This window comes from Oncorhynchus mykiss, chromosome 13 (assembly GCF_057628025.1).
Source record: "Oncorhynchus mykiss isolate SJ-2025 chromosome 13, ASM5762802v1, whole genome shotgun sequence".
Lineage (NCBI taxonomy): Eukaryota > Metazoa > Chordata > Actinopteri > Salmoniformes > Salmonidae > Oncorhynchus > Oncorhynchus mykiss.
Window position 1 is genome coordinate 10,047,501 of NC_143034.1, and position 12,500 is coordinate 10,060,000.

Sequence of the window (12,500 nt, forward strand, 5' to 3'; positions counted from 1 at the left end):
TGCAGGTTAGGAACAAATATACACAGACAGTTAAGAAAGCAAAGGTAGGCTTTTTGAAACAGATATTTGCATCCTATAGCACAAACTCCAAAAGGTTCTGGGACACTGTAAAGTCCATGGAGAATAAGAGCGCACCCTTCCAGCTGCCCACTGCACTGAGGCTAGGAAACACTGTCACCACCGATAAATCTACGATAATCGAGAATTTCAATAAGCATTTTTCTACGGCTGGCCATGCATTCCACCTGGCTACCCCTACCCCGGTCAACAGCTCTGCACCCCCCACAGCAACTCGCCCAAGCCTCCCCATTCCTCCTCCATTTCCAGATAGCTGATGTTCTGAAAGAGCTGCAAAATCTGGACCCCTACAAATCAGCCGGGCTAGACAATCTGGACCCTTTCTTTCTAAAATTATCTGCCGCAATTTTTGCAACCCCTATTACTAGCCTGTTCAACCTCTCTTTTGTATCTTCTGAGATACCCAAATATTAGAAAGCTGCTGCGGGCATCCCCCTCTTCAAAAGGGGTGACAAGCTGACCCAAGACCCAAGCTGTTACAAACCTATATCTATCCTACCCTGCCTTTCTAAAGTCTTCGAAAGCCAAGAAGCCGTACCTTCTCCGCTATGCAATCTGGTTTCCGAGTTGGTCATAGGTGCACCTCAGCCATGTTCAAGGTCCTAAACGATATCATAACTGCCATCGATAAAAGACTGTACTGTGCAGCCGTATTCATCGACCTGGCCAAGGCTTTCAACTCTGTCAATCATCACATTCTTATCGGCAGACTCAACAGCTTCGCCTGGTTCACCAACTATTTCTCAGATAGGACCGACTCTTTTCTCTGTATACATCAATGATGTCGCTCTTGCTGCTGGTGATTCTCTGATCCACCTCTACGCAGATGACACTTTTCTGTATACTTCCGGCCTGGTGAGAGAGAGAGAGGGAGATGGTGCTCGCTGTACCCAAAGAGGGCAACGTCATGACACTACAAATACGTAGGTGCCTAGATAGACTGTAAACTCTCCTTCCAGACTCACATTAAGCATCTCCAATCTAAATTAAATCTAGAATCGGCTTCCTATTTCGCAACAAAGCATCCCTCACTCATGCTGCCAAACATACCCTCGTAAAACTGACTATCCTACTGATCCTTGACTTCAGCGATGTAATTTACAAAATAGCCTCCAACACTCTACTCAGCAAATTGGATGTAGTCTTTCACAGTGCCATCCGTTTTGTCACCAAAGCCCCATATACTACCCACCACTGTATGGTGACCTGTATGCTCTGTTTGGCTGGCCATAGCTTCTTATTCGTCGCCAAACCCACTGGCTCCAGGTCATCTATAAGTCTATGCTAGGTAAAGCCCCGCCTTATCTCAGCTCTCTGGTCACCATAGCAACACTCACCCGTAACACACGCACCAGCAGGTATATTTCACTGGTCACCCCCAAAGCCAACTCCTCCTTTGGCCGCCTTTTCTTCCAGTTCTCTGCTGCCAATGACTGGAACAAATTGCAAAAATCACTAAAGCTTATATCTCCCTCACTAACTTTAAGCATCGGCTGTCAGAGCAGCTTACCGATCATTGCACCTGTACATAGCCCATCTGTAAATAGCCCACCCAACTACCTCATCCCCATATTGTTTTGTTGTTTTGCTCCTTTGCACCCTAGTATCTCTACTTGCACATTCATCTTCTGCACATCTTTCACTCCAGTGTTTAATTGCTTAATTGTAATTATTTATTATGGCCTATCTATTGCCTTACCTCCCCAATCTTACCCACATTTGCACTCACTGTATATATACTTTTCTATTGTGTTATTGACTGTACGTTTGTTTATCCCATGTGTAACTTTGTGTTGCTGTTTGTGTCGCACTGCTTTGCTCTATCTTGGCCAGGTTGCAGTTGTAAATGAGAACTTGTTCTCAACTGGCCACCTGGTTAAATAAAAATAAAAAAAATGTATATATATATATAGATCGGCAGGTAAGGGTGCTCTCGAGTGGCTAGATGTTCTTTACCATTCGGCCATCAGATTTGCAACCAATGCTCCTTATAGGACACATCACTACTCCTCTGTAAACTGGTCATCTCTGTATAACCATCGCAAGACCCACTGGGTGGTGCTTATTTATAAAACCCTCTTAGGCCTCACTCCCCTCTATCTGAGATATCTACTACATCCCTCATTCTCCACATACAACACCATTCTGCCAGTCACATTCTGTTAAAGGTCCCCAGAGCACACACATCCCTGGGTCGCTCTTCTTTTCAGTTCGCTGCAGCTAGCGACTGGAACGAGCTGCAACAAACACTCAAACTGGACAGTTTTATCTCAATCTCTTCATTCAAAGACTCAGTCATGGACACTCTTACATGGACACTCTTACATGGACACTCTTACATGGACACTCTTACATGGACACTCTTACATGGACACTCTTACATGGACACTCTTACATGGACACTCTTACTGACCCCCGTCCCCGCAGGAGGCCTTTTGCCTTTTGTTAGGCTGTCATTGTAAATAAGAATTTGTTCTTAACTGACTTGCCTAGTTAAATAAAGATAAAAAAAATAAAAAACAAATACAAACAACAAGTTGAGTCCAAAAATGATATGCGAGGGAGATATGTATACTGTAACTAAAAAGTAATACTAAGTGTATGTTGTGTAGTAAGCTGTTAGTAGCCCATCCTAAAAATGTGGTCCCTTTCCCCCTCATAATTTAGCCTACTGTTCTGAGTTGGTGGTGCACATGTAGCCTATAGCCTGTTTTAGAGAAATGTAATCATTGAATAATGTAACAGCTTTCACCGTCTGCTTATATGCCCCCTTTATTTATACTACGTTTCTGACTTGGTGTACAGGGAGAAAGAACACTGTTAGAACGGCCCGTGTTCTGAATTCTGTCTATGTACATTTCAAAAGAGCTGAACAAAGAGTTATATTGACTACGTCCATTCTAGCTCAGTAATGTCTTCATTGAAATTACGGATTGCCTCTTATCCGCTTGCCGCCCCCTGCCATAGTTTGTACATCTCAATTGTCAGTAGAAACCACATTTGCTTTAGCAAGTCAGCCATATGATGTTTTTTTAAAGGCAGTAAATGAGGCTGAATGAACTGTTTCGCTGCCAGACAAGGCTCCGCTGATATTTGTATTTATTTATTTATTTTATTTAACCTTTATTTAATCAGGCAGGCATAGCAGATTCACTACATGGTGCTGAAAAGAAAGCTCTCCTGACAGCTTAATGTCGGCCCTAACAGTTTATGGGCACCGTTTGTCACCATTATAGTGCAATGAATGTATTGTTTAGTGTTGTGTAGAGTAGTGGCTTTGCTGGCATGCATCTAACATTATTTATTTATTCACCAAGATATACATGCTAAAATCACCACTGAAACGGAGAGAGAAAGAGGGATAGAGAGAGAGGGATGAAGAGAGAGAAAGAGAAAGAGGGTTGGAGAGAGAGAGAGAGAGAGAGAGAGAGAGAGAGAGGGTTGGAGAGAGAGAGAGGGTTGGAGAGAGAGAGGGATGAAGAGAGAGAAAGAGAAAGAGGGTTGGAGAGAGAGGGATGAAGAGAGAGAAAGAGAAAGAGGGTTGGAGAGAGAGAGAGGGTTGGAGAGAGAGGGATGAAGAGAGAGAAAGAGGGTTGGAGAGAGAAAAAGAGGGTTGGAGAGAGAGGGATGAAGAGAGAGAAAGAGAAAGAGGGATAGAGAGAGAGAGAGAGAGAGAGAGAGAGAGGGTTGGAGAGAGAGAGAGGGTTGGAGAGAGAGAGGGTTGGAGAGAGAGGGATGAAGAAAGAGAAAGAGGGATATAGAGAGAGAGGGATGAAGAGAGAGAAAGAGGGTTGGAGAGAGAGAAAGAGGGATAGAGAGAGAGAGAGGGTGGGAGAGAGAGGGATGAAGAGAGAGAAAGATAAAGAGGGATAGAGAGAGAGAGAGAGAGAGAGAGAGAGGGGTTTGGGGAGGGAGAAAGACAGATAGAGAGAGAAATATGGATGGAGGGAGAAAAAGAGGGTTGGAGAGAAAAAGAGGGATGGAGAGAGAAAGAGGGTTGGAGAGAGAGAAAGACGGATGGAGAGAGAGAAAGATGGATGAGGGAGAGAAAGAGGGTTGGAGAGAAAAAGAGGGATGGAGAGAGAAAGAGGGTTGGAGAGAGAGAAAGAGGCATGGAGAGAGAGAAAGAGGGATGGAGAGAGAGAAAGAGGTATGGAGATAGAGAAAGAGGGGTGGAGAGAGAGAAAGAGGGATGGAGAGAGAAAGAGGGATGAGAGAGAGAAAGAGGGATGAGAGAGAGAAAGAGGCATGGAGAGAGAAAGAGGGATGAGAGAGAGAATGAGGGATGAGAGAGAAAGAGGGATGGAAATAGAGAAAGAGGGATGAGTGAGAGGAAGAGGGATGAGAGAGAGAAAGAGGGATGAGAAAAAGAGGGATGGGAGAGATAATTACTTAGATGAAACATTAGATGAAGATATCATCACCCCAGGAGAACAGTAAATCATTCACACACACACACACACACACACACACACACACACACACACACACACACACACACACACACACACACACACACAGTTAAAGGCCAAACCCTGCTGTCAGTAAAAGAGCGTTTGGTGGATAATCCCTCTCCTGCTATCTTCTCTCCTTCAACTATCTCTCCAACCCTCTCTTCTCTCCTCCTCGCTCTAATTTCTCACCCTCTTTATCTTATCACTCTAATGCTGCCTCTCCTAAATCCATCTCTCCCTCTCTCTCTTGCTCTCTCTCTCTCTCTCTCTCTCTCTCTTGCTCTCTCTCTGTCTGCCCTTCAGTTCTCCTCAGCAAAAACATTGAAAAGCATTAGATCTCTCTTTCTCTCTGACTTTCTCTCACTCCAGCCCTCTCAATCTTCCATCTCTTCTCCCTCCTCTTCCTTCCCCTCTTTCTCTCTCCCCAACCTGGTCTCAGAGCATTTAGTATTATTCTGTACGTAAATCCGAATCACTCTATTTAGTATGATATGTTACGTTTTGTATGGTATGTATTAGTTTGCTAAACATACAATATGTTACGAATTAGCAAAATGTACTATATGTTACGAATTAGCAAAATGTCTGATATATTATGAATTCTAGCTAGGTGGCTTGGTGGCTAAAGTTAGCTAGCTGGCTAATGTTAGCTAGGCTAGGGGTTAGGGTTAAGGTTAGGGTTAAAAGTAGGTGTTAGGTTAAAGGGTTAAGGTTAGGGTTAGGGGAAGGGTTAGGGGAAGGGTTAGGGGAAGGGTTAGGGGAAGGGTTAAGGTTAGGGTTAGGGGAAGGGTTAGGGGAAGGGTTAAGGTTAGGGTTAGGGGAAGGGTTAGGGAAAGGGTTAAGGTTAGGGGAAGGGTTAGGGGAAGGGTTAAGGTTAGGGTTAGGGGAAGGGTTAGGGGAAGGGTTAGCTAAAGGGTTAAGGTTAGGGTTATGGGAAGGGTTAGCTAAAATGGTTAAGGTTGGGAAAGATTAGCTAACATGCTAAGTAGTTGCTAGTAGTTGAAAAGTTGTTAATTATCTAAAATGCTAAAGTTGTCTGTCATGAGATTCGAACTCACAACCTTTGGGTTGCTAGACGTTTGAGTTAAACGTCAACCCATCCACCTCGACCAATGCCCCTACTTTCTATTTTGCCTTAAAGGATGATTCCACCCCAAAACTATCTTTTAGTATTTGTTTCATTAGTCTATTGTTGACATGGTCCCAAAACGTCTTTCTTGTCAGCAATCAAGTTTTCAAGATATGTACACTTTCAAAATACAGAAATCATCCCAGGATGATGCATTTTGCATCAGATGCTGTTTAAAGCATCATCATACAGTATGACGCAAAATGCATCATCCGGGGATGATTTTTGTATTTCGAAAGATTTTGAAATCAACAAATACCAAAATATTGTTTTTGGGGTGGAATTTTCCTTTAAGTAACCATCTGTCTCATGTAACCATACCAAATGTAACATGTCATACTAATTTGAGTGTTCCGGGTTTACATTCACTATGTTACGTCTAGTCTATGAGACCAGGCTGCTCTACCACATTCTCCATCCCATTTGCCTTCTCAAATCAAATCAAAGGGAGAGTGATGATTGGAGAGGCAACGTCCTTGTTGGAAATCTTGAAATTGAGTTTAAAAACAACCAACCTAAAGCTATGAATGTACCCAGCAAGCTAGCATAGCTAGACGGCACTCATGTCAGGTAGACAGTTAGCTACAGTTACCCAGAGCAAGCTAGCTAGTTTTATAGTTTGGTAATTTATTCCAATATATTTCCGAATTCCCCCAAAATATGTTTATGAAGCTAGCTACGTTTTATAGGGTCCTCACTACGAGACGAAGCCGATAATGCAGCTTTTGTTGATTAAATATGACACTGAGGCCACCGCAGTAAATGACACGTGACATGTGACACGTGACTACAGTTTGCACAAGTGATCATAGTTCTTTACTCGCTCCCTCTAAATCCATCGGGCCGATGGGTTAACGTTAGTGAACTGGACCTCCAACCTGAGATGACAATCAAACTGCATTCGGTTTCCATGGGGATTCCCCCAAGGGAAAGTGGCTACGCGCGAGGGGCTGAGGTGGAAAGAAAATAAACGTGTTTGGACGGCAGCCTAGGTTTCACAACCTCTGTCACGACCACCGTGTTCTCATTGGGTTTCCAGGAATAACACAATGTACCAGTAACGTTTTCCCCAGCAAACCAACATTTGGTTCTGTGAATGTTCTCATTGGGTTTCCAGGTAGTGTAATAACACAATGTACCAGTAACGTTTTCCCCAGCAAACCAACATTTGGTTCTGTGAATGTTCTCATTGGGTTTCAAGGTAGTGGAATAACACAATGTTCCAGTAACGTTTTCCCCAGTAAACCAACATTTCGTTCTGTGAATGTTCTCATTGGGTTTCCAGGTAGTGTAATAACACAATGTACCAGTAACGTTTTCCCCAGCAAACCAACATTTGGTTCTGTGAATGTTCTCATTGGGTTTCAAGGTAGTGGACTAACACAATGTACCAGTAACGTTTTCCCCAGCAAACCAACATTTGGTTCTGTGAATGTTCTCATTGGGTTTCCAGGTAGTGGAATAACACAATGTACCAGTAACGTTTTCCCCAGCAAACCAACATTTGGTTCTGTGAATGTTCTCATTGGGTTTCAAGGTAGTGGAATAACACAATGTACCAGCAACGTTTTCCCCAGCAAACCAACATTTGGTTCTGTGAATGTTCTCATAACACAAATATTGTCCATTCGTGGAGATGATTATGGAATGTTTGTATAAAACGTGAATAGATCATTTTCCTGATGATACAAGCACGTCCCAAAACACATTTAATCTGTTCTTTAATGGTTACCTGAATGTTTTATTAGGTTGTAGGAACATTCTGGTGGGAACATTGTGGGGATATCACCAACAAATCTTTCCAAAACACAACAACTGTCCAGTTGTGCGGATAATTCTGCAAGTGTGTTTTGGGAACATACTTGCAACGTCAGGTGAACGTTTTATACAAACATTCTATAATCATCACCAGACAGTTTTTGTACTATGAGCAACCTACCAAATGTTCTGGGAACTTTTGGTTTGCTGGGCTCTCTCTCTCTCTCTCTCTCTCTCTCTCTCTCTCTCTCTCTCTCTCTCTCTCTCTCTCGCTCATTCCCTCAGGTTAGTCTTTGCATATTGATAAGCTTTATTCCATGTTATAAATATTCAGTTCAGCTGGTGTCTGTGGGCAGTGGGGTAACTTTAGGACTGTCAGACCACCAAAGGGGTCGATAAGACACACAAACACACACACGCAGAGCGCGCACACACACACATCCCATGAGGGTAAGATGGGAGAGAGGGATGGGAGAGTGAGATGGGAGAGAGAGAGGGAGGGGAGAGAGGGACGGGAGAGAGGGAGGGGTTTATGTGAAAGCAGTGTTTTTGTCGCTGAGGAGAACAGGGGTGGTGTGTGTTTGTGTGTGAGTGTTAGTGTGTGTGTGTGTGTGTTAGCGTGTGTGTGTGTGTGTTAGAGTGTGTGTGTGTGTGTTAGACTGTGTGTGTGTGTGTGTGTGTGTGTGTGTGTGTGTGTGTGTGTGTGTGTGTGTACCTGCAGGCCCTTCTTAGTGAGTCTGCGTGGGTTGGTGGTGTAGGTGTGTATGTGTCCGTCTACTCCTCTCAGTAGTGGTTCAGTATCTCTGACGTACTGCAGGTCTCTAGACGTACTCAGATCCATCACCTCCATAGACTGACTCACGTTCTGCACCTAAACACACACACACACACACACACACACACACACACACACACACACACACACACACACACACACACACACACACACACACACACACACACACACACTTAAATCAAATTAGATCAATACAAACACAACACACGGATGATGAGTAAACACAAAAATATATATTTCTGACACACACACACACACACACACACACACACACACACACACACACACACACACACACACACACACACACACACACACAACACTGTCTCTCGCCCTCTCTCTCTCTCTCTCTCTCACACAAACACGACTAGACAAACACGCCATCAACGGTGTGGGTTTTTGAGGGGATTTGTTGTTGTTGATCTCTTCAGTTCTTCACTGATCAACACCAACAGCAGCCCATTTTTGTCTTGTTCTCTCTCTCTATGTTCTCACCCATTCCTTCCATATCTCTCTCTCTCTTTGTCTCTCTGTCTATCTCTTTCTCTCTTTATCTCTCTGTCTGTCTCCAGTATCTCTCTCTTTTTGTCTCTCTGTCTGTCTCCAGTATCTCTCTCTGTCTCTCTGTCTATCTCTCTCTCTCTCTTTGTCTCTCTGTGTATCTCTCTCTCCCTCTTTGTCTCTCTGTCTATCTCTCTCTCCCTCTTTGTCTCTCTGTCTATCTCTCTCTCTCTTTATCTCTCTGTCTGTCTCCAGTATCTCTCTCTTTTTGTCTCTCTGTCTGTCTCCAGTATCTCTCTCTGTCTCTCTGTCTATCTCTCTCTCTCTCTTTGTCTCTCTGTGTATCTCTCTCTCTCTCTCTTTATCTCTCTGTCTGTCTCCAGTATCTCTCTCTTTTTGTCTCTCTGTCTATCTCCAGTATCACTCTCTTTGTTTCTCTGTCTGTCTCCAGTATCTCTGTCTTTGTCTCTCTAACTGTCTCCAGTATCTCTGTCTTTGTTTCTCTCTTTGTCTCTGTCTGTCTCCAGTATCTCTGTCTTTGTCTCTCTCTTTGTCTCTGTCTCCAGTATCTCTGTCTTTGTCTCTCGGTCTGTCTCCAGTATCTCTGTCTTTGTCTCTGTCTAGCTCCAGTATCTCTGTCTTTGTCTCTCTCTTTGTCTCTGTCTGTCTCCAGTATCTCTGTCTTTGTCTCTCTCTTTGTCTCTGTCTGTCTAAAGAATCTCTGTCTTTGTCTCTCTGTCCATCTCCAGTATCTCTCTCTTTGTCTCTGTCTGTCTCCAGTATCTCTGTCTTTGTCTCTCGGTCTGTCTCCAGTACCTCTGTCTTGTCTCTGTCTGTCTCCAGTATCTCTGTCTTTGTCTCTCTCTTTGTCTCTGTCTGTCTAAAGAATCTCTGTCTTTGTCTCTCTGTCCATCTCCAGTATCTCTCTCTCTCTTTCCCAAACTATGTCTGAAACTATTTCTATCTCTCTCTAATTCTATCATGATGCTGTCGATAGTAGGACGCAGGGGCCTGTGTGTGTGTGTGTGTGTGTGTGTGTGTGTGTGTGTGTGTGTGTGTGTGTGTGTGTGTGTTCTTGTCAACGGCACTCATCTTATTCCAGTCCACTGTCCATTCCTCTCTGCATTGTGATTCTGGATTCTGGACACGAGCTTCCATCCCCGAACACACACACACACACACACACACACACACACACACACACACACACACACACACATACACACACACACACACACACACACACACACACACACACACACACACACACACACACACACATACCTGTTCTGTGAGTAGGCGTAGCTGACGGCTGCGGGGGTCTCGTTTGCAGAGGTTCTGAGCGGGAGCAACCACTGTACACACACACTTCCCATCAGGGTCCGATGCCGAGCTGTACACCTGCCAGCCTTCATCTGGACCCGGATACAACGCCTGGAGGGAGGGAGTTAGAGCTATAAACTTGCAGGCCGAGAGAGAGATAATTGAGGCGATAACCTTGCCTGAAAACTGCAGTCCTAATACCTAAGGCTAGGCTAGGCTAATATCTAAGGCTAGGCTGATATCTAAGGCAAGGCTAATTACTAAGGCTAGGCTAGGCTAATATCTAAGGCTAGGCTAATATCTAAGGCTAGGCTAATTAGTAAGGCTAGGCTAATATCTAAGGCTAGGCTAATATCTAAGGCTAGGCTAATACCTAAGGCTAGGCTAGGCTAATATCTAAGGCTAGGCTAATACCTAAGGCTAGGCTAATACCTAAGGCTAGGCTAGGCTAATATCTAAGGCTTGGCTAATATCTAAGGCTAGGCTAATATCTAAGGCTAGGCTAGGCTAATATCTAAGGCTAGGCTAATACCTAAGGCTAGGCTAATATCTAAGGCTAGGCTAATACCTCTACTCACACACATTGTGGGGACTTCACAACAAATATGTTCCCAAAACAAACAGAAAACTGTCCAGTTGTGCGGATGATTCTACAATTGTGTTCTGGGAACATACTGAGTCTTTTGTGATGTCCCCACACACACGCACGCAAGCACGCACGCACACACACACACACACACACACACACACACACACACACACACACACACACACACACACACACCTGAAGGTCACTGTGTGTGTCATGATGTCCTCTGATTCCTGATAATCACACTGATGACGGAAGACAACTGCCCATACAGATGCAGGATATTAATTTGATCACCCTGTTGCAGGACATTGGGACATTTAAAACGTGTAGTGTAGTCGAGGTAAAAAAAAAAAAAACTTCTGAATTTAGTCATTTACATTTTGAAATATCAGACTTGATTTTCCCTTCATTGATCAACCCCTCCAAAAATGTCCATTAACTTTGATCCACATAATAATAACCCTCCTTGCTGCAGGATTATTTTTTTGCTGTTGCAAACTGGCTCAAATTAAGATCCTTCATCTGTAGCTTTTAGCTCAGCGGACTCAAACCCAGACCCTTTGTCATTCAATTTTAAAACCAAACCTATTCAATGACATTATCCACCCCGTTGTAGTGAGACATCTCTCTCATTTCAGGTCGAAGGTCGAACTAGAATAGAAAGCAGACGATGGTGTTGTGTTTCTCTCTCCGTTTCTCTCCTCGCTGTCTTTAATTAATAAAACAGCACCTCTCACACCTTCTCCATCTGCTCCTCATCAATTACTGTGTGTGTGTGTGTGTGTCTGTGTGTGTGTCTCTGTGTGTGTGTGTGTGTGTGTGTGTGTGTGTGTGTGAACTTGATGAACTTGCAAAGAGTTGCTATGGCAGCACACACACACACACACACACACACACACACACACACACACACACACACACACACACACACACACACACACACACACACACACACACACACACACACACACACACACACCTAACTCGTTGTCAGCAGGCATTGGTACTATATTGAGAGGGTCTTGGCTCTGGAACACAAAAGGGAGATTCACTAGTTCCAAATACACAGTTACAATACCGGACAAGAACCTGACACCCTCAGCACAAAGAGGGACAAACACCCGCCTGGAGGTTAAATTAAAAACAAGGGCAAATGGTTTGATGAAGAATGCAAAAAACCTAAGAAAGAAATTGAGAAACTTGTCCAACCAAAAACATAGAGACCCAGAAAATCAGAGTCTACGCCTTCACTATGGTGAATCACTAAAACAATACAGAAATACACTACGGAAAAAGAAGGAACAGCACGTCAGAAATCAGATCAATGTAACTGAAGAATCCATAGACTCTAACCACTCCTGGGAAAATTGGAAAACACTAAACAAACAACAACACAAAGAATTATCTATACAAAATGGAGATGTATGGGTAAACCACTTCTCCAATCTTTTTGGCTCTATAACAAGGAACAAACAGTAAAAACATAAACATGATAAAATACAAATCTTAGAGTCAACTATTAAATTAAATTAATTAACTATTAAAGACTACCAGAACCCACTGGATTCTCAAATTACACTGAATGAGTTACAGGACAAAATAAAAACCCTCCAACCCAAAAGGCCTGTGGTGTTGATGGTATCCTCAATGAAATGATCAAATATACAGACAACAACTTCCAATTGGCTATACTTAAACTCTGTAACATCATCCTTAGCTCTGGCATCTTCCTCAATATTTGGAACCAAGGACTGATCACCCCAATCCACAAAGTGGAGACAAATTTGACCCCAATAACTACCGTGGGATATGTGTCAACAGTAACCTTGGGAAAATCCTCTGCATTATCATTAACAGCAGATTCGTACA

General features: G+C 43.5%; 1 protein-coding gene across 3 annotated transcripts in view; it reads right to left on the minus strand.

Moving 5' to 3' along the window:
- LOC118940255 (noelin-2) overlaps window positions 1–12,500 on the minus strand; it is a 74,310-nt gene that overhangs the window by 46,185 nt on the left and 15,625 nt on the right. For all 3 annotated transcript variants that reach the window (XM_090195091.1, XM_090195089.1, XM_090195090.1), the window contains exons 2-3: window positions 10,001–10,150; window positions 8,135–8,290 (exon numbers count right to left, since the gene is read on the minus strand). In XM_090195091.1, coding sequence (XP_090051217.1) covers window positions 8,135–8,290; window positions 10,001–10,150 — 306 coding nt within the window. The remainder of the gene's footprint in view (window positions 1–8,134; window positions 8,291–10,000; window positions 10,151–12,500) is intronic.